General features: G+C 41.2%; 1 protein-coding gene across 4 annotated transcripts in view; it reads right to left on the bottom strand.

Annotated features, from left to right (window-relative positions):
- atrnl1a (attractin-like 1a) overlaps positions 1–20,007 on the bottom strand; it is a 264,424-nt gene that overhangs the window by 46,617 nt on the left and 197,800 nt on the right. For 3 of the 4 annotated variants that reach the window (XM_051380119.1, XM_051380110.1, XM_051380102.1), the window contains one exon: positions 2,694–2,789. In XM_051380119.1, the coding sequence (XP_051236079.1) occupies positions 2,694–2,789 (96 nt within the window). The remainder of the gene's footprint in view (positions 1–2,693; positions 2,790–20,007) is intronic. The other variant, XM_051380103.1, reaches the window with a different exon arrangement.

The raw sequence follows: 20,007 nt of genomic DNA, 5'->3' as shown, positions 1-20,007 counted from the left end.
AATATAAGAAAAGGGCAATAACTGTAAACATCTTACACATGCGCACAGCTTTAACGTTGTCTGCCTGGAGTTTACCTTGTTTTTGGAATGACTCCAGAAGTGATTCCTGACAGCTCGCCTAAAAATCCTCGTGCTGTTTCATGTGGTGCTTTTTTTAAATGTTTGATTGCGTTCGTAGCGTTGTACGACGCGAGGGCGCTCCCGCGTCTCTGAATTACGGCTTTGCAAACATTGAATTTTGCTGTCTTGCTCTGCAGTGTTTCTGGTGTAAAGTATTTCCACACAGCAGACATGTTGGCTAGCCACAATGCTGCTCAATGCTATCCTGCTAGCTGGCTGCAAACTGCGGAATGGATTTCCTGAGCGGGGGTGTGTCTCATAACTCTGTGTCTCATTGAGCCGCGCCTCCGTTCAGGAAAACCATTCCACAGTTTGCAGCCAGCTAGCAGACTGGCCGGCAGGAATCACCTGTGGAGTCATTTCAGCAGACAACGTTAAAGCGCAGACATGGCTCATGGATATCGAAAATCTGCGCAGTTTGGTTTGGGAAATTTCGATACGTGAATTACGCTGGTATCGGTCCCGATACCGATACTGGATCGGATCGGCCCCATCCCTACTTAATATCATGACAAAGATGGCTCAGGGGTGATAGTTCACTTCCAATAATGCTTTGCTCTTATCAGGATTATTGATACGCTCAAACAAGTTACATCAAGGCAAGGGTTAGGGTTAGGGTAAGCATGTTGTCCGGCACTAGCCCCAGCCCAGAACTTGTTCGCATTCGTAGAAAGGGGGTAAGAGTGACCCCACTAAACAAACCAAAAAGCCTCCTTAACTACACTAACAAAGTGTCTCCACATCCTTCTATCCCAACACTGGAGACGGGGCTGCTTACTATTCACAGAGCATCATGCCACCCCACCCTCTGTTTATCTAAACCCTGTATGCGTATGTCATTGAGAACACGCATCTTACAACAGAGGTGACACTACCGTTTGAACAACTGTCTGCCACTCCCCCTCAGGAGAAGGGCACATTTGATTTGGTGGTTACCCTTTCCCTGAAAGTACCACTGTCATGTTGCAGCATGTGCCCTGTAATCTCTTTGTACAGGAGGCTGATATGAGCAGCCGGGCCAGCAGCCTCTCTCAGGGCCAATACTCCACCAGCCACACTGCCTCATGAGGACCCTTCAGGGCCAGTGGGTGAAGGTAAGCGGCCAGCATGTTGGCGAATCACGGAGAGACCAGTGCTATCACACAGGACTGCTGAGTGGGCAATTGAAACCAGCTGCACTCTGTCCTCCTCAGCCTCTCAAAACTACAACCATTAGCTCACTAGCTTGGTTGCATGGTTGATGGCTAGTTAGCTGGGTAGCCTACTTGTATTTTATACCCAATACTGTATTTACCTTCGGACAAGTTGAGTAAAAAAAATGATTTAAATCAGTTTCAAAGATTTGTTCTATTTTGTTCTATTAAAAAATAGTTATTGCTGTTAAATGACAAATCTACAAGTACTGAGTGACTCACTGTTCACAATGCTCCACTTGTGGCTTCAGTTCAGAGTCAAGTAAGTTCTGTCTGTTGCTGGTTCAAAACATGGTCTATATAAGTGGTGTTTATAAGGTTAAAGGCTCAGCAACCACCTATCTGTAACAGAGTAATTGCATGAGGATTGTTTTTTGGCTGAGCTGAGCAGTCACCAGGGGAGCTCCACTACAAAAAGCTTCTGATGTGGTCGGTGACGCTGATGATTCAGTACTATCAGTTCAGCTCGAGGACTCTGCATTTGTTTGTGCGTGTGTGTATAATTCCACAACACTGAGCTGTAGTGGCTGGTCTGTACCCACTGCAACCCTCTGTGTTTGTCAGTGTCTAATCAGAAAACAATAGTGTAGCCGCTACCATTCTTTCTGAAATGACAAGGGTTGATGTTGACTTGGCTGTGCACTGCACTGTGGGACGGCTCTGTGCGTTCCAACCAAACCAGATGATGTCAAGCTGTCTTTATGAACCTCCGCCATTTTGATAAATCACAACTCCATTCACCTCCAATTAGCTTTATTTATCTATAAGAGAGCAGATCCTCTACTATGGAGTCTACCATGTTGAACTGCCGTGTTTCTATGGTAGCCCAGAACAAACAAAACAAAAAACTGGCTCTAGATTGGTCTGTTTAGTTTTTCAGCAGCTGCCATAGTTTCTCCAACACGCTTGGAAGGCGAGCTGTATTCAGTTAGTTAAAGTATGCAACTACCTAAATACATAGATGCCGCTAAATGCTACACACTGGTACTTCTAGGCAGGGCTACTTCTGCCTTTATCATTTAGTACATGCAGTTTGGTGACCAGAGGTAATTCCTAGAACAGCTCCAACAAAGTAAAAAAACAACTAAGGAATCTGAATTCTAAAACCTATAAAGGAAACTTGTTGCATTACCAGTTGGTTTACAGTGTCAGCATCCTCGTGTGTATCCACACACACCCACACAATCACACTCTAGTCATGCTATAAGGTCAGAGGGCCAGAGCAGTGTTTTCATCCTTGTGTGGGTATGCAAATGAACACAATGACGGTGTTGTGTTTTTTGGTCAACACAGCACCATCATTTCCCTTGTGTGCTTATGTGAGTCTTTTTGGGTTATGTTTATTTCTGTTTGCATGCATTTTTGTGTGTTTTAGCTGACCTGTAGCAGCTCCTCTTGGTCACCGCCCACCTCCAGCGCTACAGCAACCGAAGCAAAGGGACGACTGGCCATCTGCTGTCGCTCTCTCATCAGCTGCTATAGAGTGAGACAGAAAAAAGAAAAGATTTTATTTAACATGTTATTTGGGGGACATTTCTGAAAGACTATCCTGTTTTACTTCACCTACAGTTGACTGAGCAGCTCTACTGGGATCAACTGGAGGTTAAATGCCTTGCTCAACAGTTGCTCTATTTCTTCACACAGTAGATGATTTTACAGTAACCAAATGGTACACATGCCGGCTTTTGTGACCAATAACCATGTGCGATTAACGAGGAAGGGAAGGTTAAAAGGCAGGAGAAAAGAGGGTTGAACAGTGATGGACACAAATGGGAAAAGGAAAAAAATGTAAAGAAAGAAAGTAAGAGAGCAGTAAAGAAGTAGAAAGAGAGAAAGGGAACAGGACAGTAGAGGTAGAAAACAGAAAAGGATGAAAGAAGGAGGCATGGGAAAAGTGGTGGGGGGGAGATCAAAGCAAAACGGCTGGTAGGTGCACAAGAGGAAGGAAGAGGAGTGGGGAATGGCAGGTGGTGGGGGGACTGAGAGAGTCAGAGGGGAGGAGGAGGAGGGCGGGCAAACTTCATTAATGAGGAAATGTCAGATGAACAAAGGCAGACGGCGAGGCCTTTATCAGCATGAGGTCCAACCCCCCCCCCGACTGAAAACACAAAACACAAATATACAGTACATAAAAAAACAGAAGAAACATGTTGGGAACAGAACACCACACCAACACTCCTGCACACACCAACATCAAGAGAGATAGGAAGCGCCTATGCATATCTATACCTGAATTGCTATGAAGACACACTTCTCTTTCCATCAAAAGCCCTGTTTCTCAGCTTTTTCCACTTCACTACAGACATGTTAATGGGAGTTTGTTTCTACATTTAGCTTGGGGGTGGCCACCTGTTTCACGCAAAACAAACTCATTTCTGGCCGATTATGTGCCAAGCTCTAATCATCAGTATGTTGCTTGTTGTTTCGGCAGAAAATCTGCCTGGTGCAGTGCGCGCGCACACACAAACATACACGCATACACAATACATCTTTGATAGGTGAAACCAATGCCGGGAAGGCAGATGGAGAATCTGGGCGGCAGACTGTGACCCTTACAGGAGAGAAAACGTTAGTTTGTTTACAACTTGAGATGGTGTTTCACAAAAATGAATAACATGAAATTAACTTTTACGTGTGGAAGAATCCAGCCATTGTGAGTAAGGCAGAGCAAAGAATTTATAAGAGAGGAATAGAAGTGGTCAGGGAGTTGGAGATGCAACTATAACATGATTTGTTAGAATCCCCCTCCCTGCTTCTCTTCACTCTCTGCTATCAATTATCCCATTAAACCATGACATGACACAGAGATACGCTCAAAACATAAAACAGCCCAAAGAAAGCGGAGTGGTAAGGACTTAATACATTTTGAAATTAGAAGACACAGAAAAAGAAAAAAAAAAAGTGAAACACAATCAACAACAAAAAAAAAAAAAAACAGAAAGGTTATCAAAAGGAAGAATAGAGTAAGTAAACCACTCCTAAAAGTCAATGGCGCCCACACTCTGCCACCCCTACCCAAACGGAAGCGCCTGTGTGTGTCCTCTCCTGTTGCTGAGGAAACGCTGCACACGTCGACATTAACCAGCTGTCAGGTGCTGTGCTAGCCCGCCGCCGGCTGCTCGCTTGCCAGTGTCAGACTCTTTAAGCATGAATGAATACTACACCTGTAGCTACATCAGCGCAGTCAGGCACTCCGGGCGGCGCCAACTGCTCTGCTAGCACGCCACGGTGCCGGCTAATGTGATGTCTTCTCTTGTTAGCTGTCACTGCTATGCTAACGTTGTTCAGATGACAGTGTGTGCTTGCTAGCACCGCTGTTAGCCTCCTGCTGATGTCAGCTTCGATTTGTAAGAGCCCAGGGGAGAAGGTGTGGGAGAGAGGGAGGGTGTCTGTGTACTGGGAGCTTTAGATGATGTAATATATCCCCTTTACACCTTTTCAGACCTTTACAAGCGCTTGCTGTGTTGTTAGTGTATATTTACAAAGAGGATTGATCCTCAGGTTTAGGGCGGGTAAAGTCAACAAAAAAGGTAGTGAAACACACACGGGCCAGTTTGTAGTTGGTATTTCAGAGATTGGTAAACAGCCTCATTGAAATACTGACTGCCATCGCATAATCCATCTAGGCCTCATACCTCACAAACAACAAAAAAACATCCATATAAGTTGTTTTTTGTTTTTTTTTTTAACCAGCAGAATGATATTTGTTAGTGCCTTCAAAATTGTGAAGGATTTCTCCAAAGTCCAAAATATTTTATATAACATGTCAAATATCTAACTATATAGGCTGTGTGCTGCCAGCAATGGAAAAAATGCTGTATATCAGTGTAGAAAGAAATTGTGCTTACTGCTGTAGCGTGCATGTGCAAGTACTTATCCTTATTTGTAACAGCTTTGACTACTCTGAAGGTATATCCACTGGGACAAGTAGTTCATCTTCAGCCTTTAGTGTCAGAAAGTGCTTTATAGAAAAAGATCTTAGGAAGTATAAGTATATAGTATAGATGTATAGTATAAGAAGTGGCAACATCCAAAATACAGTGAAGGAGTGCATTAAGCGTTGTTTCAAATTTTTGTATTATACTGGATTTCAGAGAAATTTGCTTGTGGATTTAGGCTCCAGAGTGACAACTGCAAATCCCAGGGAAACATGGTCTACATAAAAATGTTTAAACAACATCTTATAGTCTGTAAGTCTGTTTGTTTTTAAAAAATATATATTTTTAGTTTTTGCCTTTTATTGGATAGGACAGCTGAAGATAGACAGGAAAGGGGGAGAGAGAGGGGATGACATGCAGCAAAGGGCCACAGGTCAGATTCGAACCCATGTATGGCAGCTGCAGGAAGGACACAGCCTTGGTATATTGGGCACCAGCTCTACCAGGTGAGCTATCAGTAGCGTCCCCATAGTCTGGTTTTTTAAATGTCTTTTCAGCTGAAAAATGTTCACTGGGTACATCAAAAGAGTTAATGGTGACCGTAATTGCTCCTCCTGTCCATGTTTACGTGAACATCCAACCACTTTTACAGCAGAATAACATCAATGATCACACCACTTATGCCCTTGCATCTCAAAGAAATAAGCCAAGCATAAGGTTATTTCAAGCACAGCAAGCTTTTCTTAGTCTGAAGAGTTCAGCCTCTAATTCACCACTGTAACTGCTTTTTGACCCTTTCAGAAAGTACTGAAGTCAAATGAAGAAAGTGACAAACTCACAATAATTCAGTCCATTTCACAGTTATTACAGCTAGGATACGATATGCTGTCTGTTGAATGTGTGAGTCTGTGTTTATACATTTTTTTTATGTACATGTGTGAATTTGGGTTATATGATGTGTTCTCTCAGCTCTTTCTTCTCTAAAGTCAGTGCTCCTGTATAATTGAGATTAGAGAAACTGGTCAAGGTGAGCTGAGTCACATTTGTGTGTGTGTGTGTGTGTGTGTGTGTGTGTGTGTGTGTGTGTGTTGCACCCTGATAAATCAGTCTAGACAGTGGAATTATGTCGGGACATAAAAAGTGGGAGTAATATTCAGCACTGTGTTAAGTTTTAGAGTCTAGTGAATATGCAAGTGTGTGTATGTGTGTTTTGTCTTTAAATATGGTATTGTGTTCACTGTGCATGTACACAAACATACAAATGCAAAGTAACATGTTCATTTTGGTCAAACCGACCACTTGTCTGTGTGCTCATGCATGTGTTGTGTGTTTAATGTCCCCTTTGACAAGTCCTTGAGTGGGCAACAAGGACAAGGCAGCGGCCATCTTCTCTGTCTGCCTGTTGGGCTGTAAATCAGCCATAAAACGGCTAATTAACTCCGCTGTGCTGTAAACAAGCAGTGCCACACTAGACACCACGAACCGGATGACAAAAGGAGGGGGTGAGTGGAGACAGAGCTATATGTGCGTACGTGTCTGAGGGAGACAGAGCAATAATATTTAGTAGTCCTGTTTCAAGGATTTTAGCCGGGTGCCTAAAATTCATTAACATTACCAGTAAGTACTTGTCCATGCTTTCACTCCATATTGAATGTCCCTCTGTTTATCTAGCCTCAGGGAAGGACGACATCCAAGCATCCATTCATGCCTCCATCCATCCATCCATCTCAGCTGGACAGACAGACGCATAAACAGCCAGGAGAAAAATGAGAGTGCTGCAACAATGAAGCCAATCACATGGCAAATTATGCTTCACAGAACACGGCTCAACCAAAGTAGCACCTGCAAGCTCAAATTGCCAGTCCTGTTAGACGGATTGGAAATATCTCTGTAATGTGCTGTTTGCTGATTTCAGATGCACTCCTGTGCAAACGATGGGTTTCACAACACAACGAGTGGCTCACTGCTATACACCTGCAATTAAACTCCACATCAGCCCTGTGAATGCAAAACTATAGTAATGTCAACAAACCTACAAGCCTGTGTACCTGTCAGTGTGTATGTTTGTGTGATGGTTGACTGCTGTGGGGGAACAATGCAGCAGCATTGTGTTATGTGGCACAAAATTGCTGTAAACATGTACACAAAAACCCCAAATGTGTCATGTTGGACAGTGTGCTGGAACAGCATGCGTGTTTTAGTTTTCTATGAAAAACTTCTGTAATGACATACACTGTATGTGCACACACTAGGAAAATTTCTTTATTGCGTCAGCATGACACTGCCCTGTGCACAAAGCTAGGTGTATAAAGAAAGGGATTTGGTGCATTAGAACACCGACTGCCAACCATCATCAGTGCTGGGCTTCACTAACCCGTCGTTTACACGGCCCGTGTCTGCGCCGCATGTGCGTGGCCGAACGTCTTGGCGGAACGCCTATTCTTTACTGCCGTGAGACGCACATGTCTCCCAGCAAAAGAGGACAGTGAGAGGGATCGATTGGTAGTCATAGACTAAAAGACTAAATATATGTAATGTGGAAATGGGTGATTGGGATGGATGGTGGAGTACTCGTACATTTATGATTGTCACACCACACTCCTGAGACAAAAGCATGTTGGTTAAGGTTAGGGAAATTGTGATTTCAGTTAAATGTTATCTCAAGTCACTGCTGACTTAACAATAATGCCTTAGTCACTATGAGTGGATAGTATTGCAAGATTGCCTATTTTGACAGAAAACAAATTAAATATGTTGCCAGTGAATTTACTGATATGTTCAGTATCAAAAGTTTTGCAACTTGCTAGATACGTTAATTAACAACATTTCCTAATCATGTTAATAGAAAACATAATTTAGTTGGCATGATGTCCCCCTAAAAACATATTTACTGTTGCAAATTAGTTATATATAGATGGAATATTTAGGAGACAGGACTGAGAAACACAAACAGACAATAGAAGAACAAACATAGGAAACACATCCGACTCAAACACATACAGCAGAATTTGCTGATGTGAAACTACTAAACAACACATTTCTCATCCACCATTACTGCCCCTTTCCCCTTTAGAGGTAATGCAACATCAGCGTCCATGTTCGTCCAGTCCATCTGTAACCTAACAAGATGGTTTAATCAATGCCAACGAAGGCTGCAGGTTTAGCTCTGATTAATGTTTTAATCAGAGATAGGAGGGAGACAACCATTTCTGGACAGGGCGTATAACTTTTACTGAGTGTTCCCAAATCCACAGACAGTCAGAGTTTCATCATGTTGAACTGTATGCTTCACTAGAAGTGTTAAAGCTAATTTCAATGTTTAATAATGTCCTGGGGTGAGAACCAATATAAGTTAAAAAATCATCATGACAATGTTACAGTGGCTGCCACAGAAAACTGATTTTTAAAGAAATTGCTGAGAAATTGTCAAGCCAGATATCCCTATTGGCCCTGCAGGGAATGATAGCTGCTAGGTTACTGTCTCAATGTCCCATGAAGAGCGCATTACAATTCCTCTTGCAAAGGGATCTGCTGGGTACCTTACAAGTAAATGCAAATATGAGAAGGAACAGATGAAAAGGGTGACTGTGACGGTACATTTTACAGTTCAGCACCAAACGTAAAAAGCAAAATCTTATTGTAATGTAAAATCCGGTCAAGCATTAAGTGACTCCGCAAAATCAGTCTTCTTCTCAGTGTCAGTAGAGCAGGACAGGGCTATACATCTGTTAGACATAACAAATTACGGTCTCTGTTTTTTGGGTCTCAATTTTTGGAGGGAAATGTTAACAAGCACAAAAGTTAGTTGGACTGTCTCGGGAGTAAGATACAGTATCTCCTCTAGTTAAGTCTGTGCTGAGTTGGAGAGAGTGTTATTGCCTTCATGTGATAACATATTGGGAAAAGCAGGAACTTGCATATACATGTACATACGGAGTGTCCAGTTTATGTCGTTAGGCACCTAAACATCATATCCTGTTTAAGGATAAGCCTTGGTTTAAGGTTGGTTTTTTAAGAGAAATTACTTACTCAGTTGTCCGATAACTAACTGCAAAATTGCGTTGTTGTGTGAATGTCTTTGTCTGTGTGTATGTGCTGGCCCTGGGATAGAGTGTTGACCTGTCTAGGATGTACAATGCCTCTTGCTCAGAAAAAAGCAAGAAAAAAAGGAAGGAAATCACACTTTTTGATGTCATTAAACTGATCAAAAAATATTTTTTTCACTTTCTGCTACATATGCATGCAGAATTGAAGTGAGACTTTCAATGTCAAAATTATTTGGAAAAAAATATTTTTTAGGAGCAGGAGCACATTCACTGACCCATCCATTTACTGCCGCTTATCCAGGTCTGGGTCATTGTAGCCTAGACCTTTCTTCTTATTCATATTCTCTGAGGATCCCAAAGCGTTTTCAGGTCAGATGGGATATGTAATCACTACAGTGTTTTCTGGGTCTACCCTTGACTCTCCTCCTTGTTGGATGTGTCTAGAATACTCCCATACGGAGGTCTACTCAAATCCCCTCCAGCTGTCTGAGCAACCTGTCTCTGAGGATGACACCAACTCATTTTGGTCGTTTTTTTTCTCCAAAATATAATCTCATTAAGTACTGATTTGGTTATAATAATGTCCATTATTTAAATTACTATATATTTCAGGTTGTGTTCTACACAATGAAATACAATGATTAAAATACTTTCTGTAAAAAACTCTTAGCACAGTTTTAACCTGGTTAACTTGTCGTCAACTTAGTCTGTTTTCTTTAGGCTCAAAGATCCAGTGTGTAACATTTAGAAGAGTGTATTATTAGTGTAATAATCTCCAACTTTTAACATCACAGCCATTTCTGACAAAATATATTTGAGCCTTCTAATGCTAATTTCTTGCCGCAGATCAAGCATACCGGTAAGCCCACAGCATTGGTGGTGAAAGCAAATTAATCTTTCCACGCAAGGAGTGGGTCCACTTCTATCACTCTTCTAGGATTCCATCATGTTGACCCACCAACATTGGCTCTAGATATGGCCTTTTGTGTTTTTCCCAAGCCACTGTATTTTCTCCAACACACTTGGAAGGCGAGGGCTATTTAGTTAGTTGAAGTTGCAAATTCACTGCTAGATGCTAGAACCGTACACACTTGTCCTTTTTTTCCCCAACTCATGCATGGAACTACATAGTGTGTTGGGTTATAAATGTCTGCTGATATTTTGCTGCTGACATGTTGCTTACGCTACATGGTCTGTGTGTACCCTCATCAATGATCAGGACCCCCCCCAAAGATACATTACGTCCTTCACTCGGGGCGCCAACTTGCAAAAACTAAATCAAAAACAAAGTAACATTCATACCTATATATATATATATATATATATATATACACACACACACACTAGAAAGTTGCCAAAACACACACTTTCAAAACAAAGAAACAATGACACAAGACATACAAAGAGATACACACAGCATCTGACTCTCAGAGCACAGCATTGTTGCAACCCCTTGATAGGCATCTACATAAATAACAGACACGCACATGTGCATTCATACAACCATGACTGATACTGATAAGTATTCAATTACTCCCTCATTATGTGGCTTTTGAATCTCACTGCCAAGACTAGAGACAGATAGGATTTGCAGCTTTGCCTCCCGGCATAAAATATGATATTAGCTATTGAAGAAAGAATGAATCAATTCAGTGGCATAGTCCGCAGAGACAGCGCTGGTCTGCTTGTTTGGTACAATGCAGCTGCTTTACAAAGAACACACACATGGGTGCACTCTTGGATTTACATCATAAAAACACTTTGAAAAAATGCCAAATTTGTCTGTTGGATGTATGCACACACAAACAGGTGTGAGCACAAAAAGAGAGACTGAGAGTCACATACACACACTTCACTGCTTCTTGAATTAGTATTCCAGTGAGGCCACAATCGAGAGGCGATAACAAATCTCATTTCCGACATGTTTGCCAACTTTTCAGGCGACATTTGTCTGGCTGAATGTGGTGAGTGGGATCTGAGCAGAGTAAACAAGGGCACAGATATCCTCATCTGATAGAATCCACCACTCCACACCAGCTTCCAACACACCATCCCTGGGACTGGACAAAGCACTTGAGAATCTTGTTTAGTGCTGGCTGCAAGACAAGGCCATTTTGCTGTAGTTCTACAAATACCACCAAAAATCTGTCTGTAGTTCTGCAAGGTTACAATAGATTCCATTGAAAACCCAGTCACCATTGGAATAGAAGAACAACTCAAAGGGTGAACATGTCCTACAGCATAATCTTCACTTCCTTGCTGTCCAGTGTGTTTAGTATGTTCCAAACAATCATGGCTTCGCCAATAAATAGCTAAACATGCTACTTTGATGGAGCTTTGGAGCTAAAGTAGGTGCAAAATAGAGCTATCTAAATGTATACAGATACAATAGCTACAGCATGTTCCACTGCTCAAGTTTTGATTTGTATGTTGTGTATGTCCCACTTTGCTTCTCAACAACTAACTGAAATACTTATTTTTTTGCCATTTATTTTTTGCCTTTTACAGTGGATTGAGACATTGGAAATCCTACTTAGTTTAAACATACATTTTCAATTCTTCCAAGTCTTTGTTGCCAACCATTTTCAAATGCATGCCATATATTTTTAAATGTATTTGTTTTTCTACTGTACCAGGAACCATTGGCTTCCATTTACTTCCACACAGTATAAAAATCAATTGACAGACTCTTGGGATTTTCTTTAATTATGAAATCCCTCTCAGTGAACGTCAAGTCTGCATTAAAGTTTGTCAATGTTACACTAACATTATGTGACAAGGCAGTTTAGTGCAGGTGATTTGAAATGTCTGTATTGCATTACCTCATGACAATAACTTCCAAATATAAATTAATGCAGACTTGATGTTTACTGTGATGGATTAGTAGGCAACATGAATGGGAACCAGAGGTGGGAATTAACAAAGTACAAATCATCTTTGTAACTCTATTTTTTTCCCCCAGGTATCTGTACTTGAGTATTTATTTTTCGGATAACTTTTTCCTTTTACCCCATACATTTTTAAACAAATATCTGTACTTTCTACTCCTTACATTTTCAAAACAGACTGGTTACTTTAGTTTTAATGCATTTGAGGGGACAGCTTAGTTTGAGTACATTTCAGATTATGACTATTATTTTGCATCATTGCATGCCTTCCCAACACCAAGACCGTGGTATATCATGCACTAAAAAACACAACATGAAGAAAACTATGAAAACCATGTAAAAGATGTAACAAAGAAACAAGTCCAAAATACCCAATTATCACTTTTACTTTTACATGAGTTAAGAAGTTGAATCAAATCAGGAAACCAATATCTACCTGTAAAGGCAGTAAAATACACATGCAGGCAGGATGTTACAACCACAGCCCGAGTGAGCCAGACAATCTGATCACAGTAGAACCTTTTCGACACATCCTGGCATGGTGGTAGAATAAATCCCCATTGATTTGGAGAGCTAATTAGAGAGGGCCAGTGAGACAAAGAGAGATAGAAAAGGCTTATAGATCGTGTGGCTTGTAGCTGTTACTCTGAACAAGGCAGACACACTCTTGTATTATGACCAATAAGTCCCATTCACAGCTAACTGCCTGGCAATTACTGCTAACACTTCAGCTGGGGGAAAAAAAAAGAGGGAGAAAAGACAACACAGAGAGAGTGACCAAAATATTCCAGATCAAATAGAACAAAAATAGGCCAAATCTTTCGGGTTTGTGAGAAACAAAACTGTGGAATGCTCATATATACAGTTTGATACCCTGAACATTTTCAAAAATGATTCTGAACATCTGAGGCGGACAGTTCTCTTTCCACCGCTGCCACAAAATGGGTTTTCTACCATATCTGCTTTAGTAGAATCATCATATTGAAATACAATAAAACTACAATTTTAGAAACACTGACAACATGGCTCTTTTCACATGCACTAGATAGTAAAATTGGCAAGAGGTTAAAATGCCCTTGCATTTCTGCACATAGCAGTAATCCATTTACCGCTAAGTGATATTAACAGTACTGGTCTCATCCTCAGTGTTGATATGTAAAGATAACGTGGGTGTGTCTATATTCTAAAGACTAGATCCACATCGTTCAATGCGGTACTCACATGTTTAGAGGAGTATTGCCTACGTGACCAATAACTCTTCTATTGCATGTAACTTCCATATTAAAACAGACTTTAAAATATCCAAACCTATCCTTTAAGCCTGTCACGGTTAATAAAAAATGAAGTCTGTCACTAATGTACACACAAAACTGTGAAAATGGAGCATTGCTTTGTACGTGTATAGCAATTTTGGTGGATTTATCTAAATCAGAATAACTTATGTGACTTTGGCCAGACTAAACATTCAAAAAATAGAGATGGAAGGCTCAAGGCTTTACTGAAGTGTCACATCACAAGAAAATATAGGCCGATGAAATGTCTCTCATTCTCTCTCTGTCCATGCTAGTATTCCTCAAATGTAGTGACCGCAGTGTTAAGCAGTGTGGTGACCTGGTCCACTAAATCACCACCCGCTAGCAGACTGAGGGCAAGAGACATCAAGACAGAGACAGAGAGGGAGAGAGAGAGAGAGAGCTAGAAGGAGAGAAAAGTGGGCTGTTTTCAGGGGTCATCCATTATATCCTATCACATTAGCCCTCATCATTGGCCTGCTCAGACAGCCATCATCCATTCCCATTCTCCACAGGCCAACACACACACACACACACACACACACACACACACACACACACACACACACACACACACACACACACACACACACACACACACACACACACACACAGAGAGAAGGAAAGACCACTGAGAATTACTAGACTGTGTGTGTTTGTGTTCTCAGCTTGTCTCTCCATCCAGTTTCTCCAAATGGCTGATAGAAGCCCAGCAGCTGGAGTTAATCTGCTGTACCTGGCACATCTAATGCTCAAGTTTCACTCACAAGCGCAAAAGGGATCATACTCTTCTGCTTCCAATGAAGAACTAATTATTTTGTAGTGGTAAGGTTATTAAGGTAAGTTTTTTGTTCTTTATGATTATTTTTGCCTTTATTGGATAGTTGAGATTGACAGGGAATGTGGATAAAAAGAGAGGGAGGAAGGTTTTTCTCTTTCTTTTAACCACATTTTATTTGTATTTTTTGTCTTGTGCATACAGCTATTTCTGGTCAGTGATTGTCAATTCTTGCTTTCACTTAACCAACATGACACATGAATCGTTCTTAGACCTGATAAGAGAATATACACTACTCTTTGCTTCTTAATATTCTAGATAAAATTACTGTTTTTGTCGAAGAAGTCTGGTGGCTTCAGTTTCCCATTAGAAAGGGCTGTCTGACGGCAAGGTAACATGGTGAAAATATTCTAAATATAGCATACCCAAACTGACATATTTCCACTGCTTTTAGCGCCCCCCATCCACAGCAGCATTGTTTGCTTCTGTGCCGTACTCCCGTCTCGATTAGGGTTAGCCCTAACCGGGTTCTCAAAACTGGGGTTGTGCCAACCGCCATCTACTGTTGGTAATACACGATTATGGACAGGCACCTAAAAAAAATCCAAACTACCCCTTTAATTTAAAAAACTGCCATGAAGTTTGAGAGTTTTTCAGTGACATGATATGGTACATGTAATTACAGCAGTTAAAAAATAAGGCATTTATTATTAAGTCGGAACTAAATGTGTCTGCCAGTGGAGAAACTGTAGGTGGTTCTTGTTATCGCCTTGACAATCTGATTTACAAGATTTAAACAACCGTACATCCCTTTGACCACACAAAGACACGCACACACCTGCGGGCACACACAAACACACACACACATTCCACAATGAGCACACTAGTCTGAAACCCTGCCCGGCCCCAATAACACAGACTAGGCAAACATACACTGTACACGCACTGGCCTTCTCTCTTTATGTTGTCCCTCTCTCTCACGTACACGCACACAAACATAGTCCTCTGGTTTCCTTGGGAACAGTGTTTATCCCGTCCATTTAGTCCATTTAGCCGTGTGTCCCATTAGCATCAACCTCCCATCTGTCTACCCAGCCCCTAGAGGGGCTCCAGTGTGTGCGTGACTGATTGCATGAGTGCGAGTAACTGCACTAGTGTTTATGTGGATGGCGAATGTTGTGTGTATGTGTGTAGTTTATGTTACCTTCTGATCGCTGCCCCTCCCCTCCACAAACTAATCAAATATCAGATTAACATTCATCAATTCCCACCTGCCCCAGCGATGCCACGCATAATCATTATCTCTGACCTCTCTGGTTGGCTGGCTGGCACCTGTCCTATCCACCAATTACACTCCACAGCTGACAGGCCAGCTGACTGCCACTTCCTGCCCTGTGTCCAATTAGATTGCGTCGACAAAGCGACCCCAGCCGGGATAGGTTGGCCGAGGTTGTAGACCCTGAGGTCAAGGAGAGAGTCGCTGATTGGGTGTTAGTGAGCTGACGACGACACAGGCAAACCTTTTCTAAATGAGATCATTACATCCTCATAATGTAGTAATGTGAGGAGATGTTTAATCATTCTGGGCCTAATTCACTGTCAAATATGATTTTATTCACTTTGAAACCATTTCATGGTTCATGCGAAGGAAGGAACGGGTCGACACAATAAACTCAGTGGAGGTATCATAAATGTGGTAACTAACGGTAGGGATGTGCGTGATTAGTCGACCGGTTGGTTACACGTTACTAATCTAGTAGTCAACACCAGAAATCTTAGTCGGCTAAACGAATTATAATTTTTAACCAATGTACAACATTGGTTAACGTCGTCTTTACGCAGCCACCTGCCACTACAGCCGGGGCCCCGGGTCCCCGCACTAATGCCATGGCTGCTTTTAAGATTCATGTTAACATTTGGTTACTGCTGTTTGCTTTGGGATTCTAGCAGCATATTTAACTCTCTACCATCTAACCTCAGCTAATCTGTTAGAGATGGCACTATTCATGGGAAAGAGGATGGTGGAACTGGCATTGAAAATAAAATACTCAGACTATGGTAAGTTAGGATGACATTAAGCACTTATAAACTAGCATTGCATTATAAAACAGCTGTCAGCCTCGCTGTATATACTGTTTGACAGTTAGTTAACGTAGCTTTAGCTTACCTGCTCCCTGAAAGCTGTAACATTATCCTGTAACTTCACATCATCGCAGACGGCGTCGTCTACGTTTTGCCGTTAATAAGGTTAATCCAGCCAGCGGTGGAGAAAAATCTCAAATAAAAACTCAAAAGGCATCAAGTATCAGGTTATCCGTCTTCATTTGATTTCTAATCATTGTTGTCCTCCAGAAAGTTATTGTCCATATGTTGCCAATTTCAGTACTAACCCAACATGTTTAATGACATTTAAATGTGATAATGTAACAAACTGCCCCCGTGTTTAATTACCTTTACGCTAGTCGACTAGTCAGACTTACTAAGTCTGGTCATGTTATTCTGTTTTATGATATCATACCCAAGTAGATTCCTATCAACTACATTAAAATGTCAATAAAAGGTTTGGATCTTAAATCATCAATCAAATATGTTTTGAATTTTCTGTGTTGCACCTTTGGTCTGTTTCATCTAATTCAAACAAGTGTACCAGTTTAACAACAGAGGTGGGGAAGCTAACAGTGGCCCTTAATAAGACATGTGAGCAAAATATCTTCCCGTATCAGTTCATTAGATTTTTTTGTTTAATCATCCAATATCATCTCTCTCTCTTTCCTCGCCATCTGTCTTCCTCTCTTTTTATTTGTCCATCCATCCTTCCTTCTCTCTCAGTGCCACTGAAACCTGGGTGTAAAGCTGCAGAGCCCGGCACTATTCAACACAACAAGACCCCATCTCATTAACAATGGCCTCAGCTCGCCAATATATACAACTCATCAACTGAGCGCGTGTGTTTGTGCGTGTAAACTTACACTGTATTTGTGAGCGACAGAGAGTCAGCAACTTTCCCAGCCAGCCTGCAGGCCTCATCGCAAGATCTTTTTAACAAGGAGCCGGTCAATCAATCTCTGATCGATAACTATCTGGAGCCCGCCAATATAAAGGTGTGTGTGTGCGTGCATGTGTGTGTCAGGCTGACTAATTCAGACATCTAGGCATAGCGCTGATCCTGTTGGGCCTCCTTTCAGTGCAGTGTGCCAGCTGTGGAAATGAAAAACCAGCGGCGTCTTTGGCTGAGCTATCGGGCATCCGAGAGGGAAAGCTGGCAGAGACGGAGAAGTCAATAATGTTGGGATAAACAAATACTCTGAGACAGAGAGAGAGAGAGAGAGAGAGAGAGAGAGAGAGAGAGAGAGAGAGAGAGAGAGAGAGAGAGAGAGGGAGGGAGGTAGAAAGAGAGTGTGAGTGAAAGGGAGAAAGAGAGGGGAGGAATTCAAGAGCAGAGTGAGAGAAGCCAATGGTTTTGCCAATAAACAAGCCAGCACAGCACTATTTTAGATTGCCATAGAGCTTAAGTATAGAGGATAGAGGCATTAGAGAGTCGGCCCCATCAGACCAATGCAACAAGAGCTGATCATGCATCTGTGTAGGTGTGTGTATGTACAACAGTTTGTAGGAAAGTGGTGAAAATGGTGTGTATTTGTAAAAGGAAGGAGATTTGTTTGTGTGCATTCACGTTTGTGGTCATTATTAGGGCTGGCCCCTAATATTCAACTAAACTGTTAGTTGATGAAAAGAATCTTAGTCGACCTGCTTTTCATTAATCGGATAGTCAGAGAAAAACTTGTCAAACTGTGCCTTGTCATTGGGATGACATTATCAGGGCATTGTTGCAACACAGAACTTTTTTTCTTGTAACACAATAAGTCACTTAGCAGTGAACAGTTGCTTGTGCTAACTGTACTAACTGTCATTAACTACTTAGCGGTCTTATTAGCTGACTGTACCCGGACTGGGAGCTTGAAGGACAGGGGGAGGTTTGTTTATACTACTAGCATAGGAGCTTTGGACCGCCGGAAGGAGGAGGTTTGCAAGCCTGGGTCCGGGGCCCCGACTGCTGTTTCTGCCAGAGAGCGGGCCCAGAATGAGTACCACAACCAGAGCCGGGCAAGAGGGCAACAGAACCGGACTCACAGGATCCCAGACTGATGAAAGGTCAGCGTACAGCGGCTCTGACCAGGACTCTGACTTTGGGAAGGACAAAGACACTTCGGATTCAAGCAGAGACAGGAGAGGCATAAAATGGGAGAGGAGCGAGTTTGTAGCGAGTTCATTTGTAAGTAACTGTTAACGTTATACATCATCCATTGTGTTGACAAGTCTGCAAGTTTTCGTGAAGTTGGAAGTTATTTATTCCAGTGTTTTGAACGACACTGTGTTGAAATGAATTAACTAAATGTTCAGTCTCAATTTTTAAACCATGAAATCATAAGCACATAATCGTCTAAAATATAATTGTATTAAGAATTAAGAAATTCATATTTCACTTAATTTAAACTAAGGGGCCTAGCCAAAACTAGGAAAACAACCCCAGAACAAAAGTAGAGGGGTACCCCCATTTTTGGCCATGTAGTGTATTAGTCAGCATGGTCATTATAGGGAAGTATGTATTTTACCCACTCAAATTCTAAACATTGTTTAAGCAGTCAACATTTCAACCAATTATAAAAAGCAAATAAACATACAGACAAAATATACCATGAATAACAAAAAGTATTATCAGTATTATTATTATTTGTATTGTTTGTTTACTTTTTTTGTTGTTCGCAGCTTGACAGCATTATTAATGAGAATCCCTCCTCAATGATCTTACCATGTGAAATGTAGGTTGATGATGAGATGAAAGCATCTGAATGAATGCCTACGTATCAGGTGTCCTCATACACTCCATTTATGTTTAGTTCAGCAGTGTGTGTGTGTGTGTATGTGTGTGTTTGTGTGTGTGTTCAGCAGCATGTGATGTGTGTATTGTTGTAATTTGTTGCCCTGCAGCTTTGAGTAGCGGCTCATTATCTGAGCAGATTCCTATCTTCCATCCCTCAGGACTGTAACAATCACAAAATTATTGATTCGCTCCGCTCCTCAAAACAATGGATGGTGAATAAAACCGTGATTGAATAGATTTCCAACATGCTGGTTTAGCTGCTCATAAAACTTGGTTAATGTTTTTGTCAAACCAGTTTGTTCCCTTTCTTCTTGCTCAGTTTTACTTTTCAGATCTCTTGATGTCAACCAAAGATATAGTAAAGCAGTTATCTCCTATGGGGGATTATTAAAGGTATATCTTATCTTATCTTAGTACAGTGCCACGTTTTTACTCTCACAGCTGGGTTTTACAACGTGAACAGCATTGCTATTAGATGATCTAAGAAAATCTTTAAGGGACAATGCTAACAATAGATAATGATATCCTTGGAAGTATAAATAAATAAAATCTGTGTATCAGGCCTGTGTGTTAAAATTTGACTGAGTAATTAAGGAGAGCATTTTATATCTTCCATATTACTGTACAATATCAAGATTTTGTCATATATGTGTGTGACAAAAAAACCCACATATGAAATGAAGTTGGACAGACAATAAGACAATAACATAAAACAGTAACAATGATGCATGTGCTGATATGATAAGAGTCCATGAGTAGAAATTAGTAGGCTGGGTAATGTGGGGGTGTGTGTGGAGTAAAAAGTATTGCATGTGTGGTGGAGAGAAAGAAAAAAAGAGTTACTGTTATATTGATAATAAATATATGATGTAACGACAATATAGTAATACAAAAATATGAATATGATAATCGCATAAACTCACAAATAAG

The sequence above is a fragment of the Dicentrarchus labrax genome, unplaced genomic scaffold (assembly GCF_905237075.1).
Source record: "Dicentrarchus labrax unplaced genomic scaffold, dlabrax2021, whole genome shotgun sequence".
In the NCBI taxonomy this organism is placed as follows: domain Eukaryota; kingdom Metazoa; phylum Chordata; class Actinopteri; family Moronidae; genus Dicentrarchus; species Dicentrarchus labrax.
This window is presented reverse-complemented; position numbering and strand designations above follow the sequence as displayed.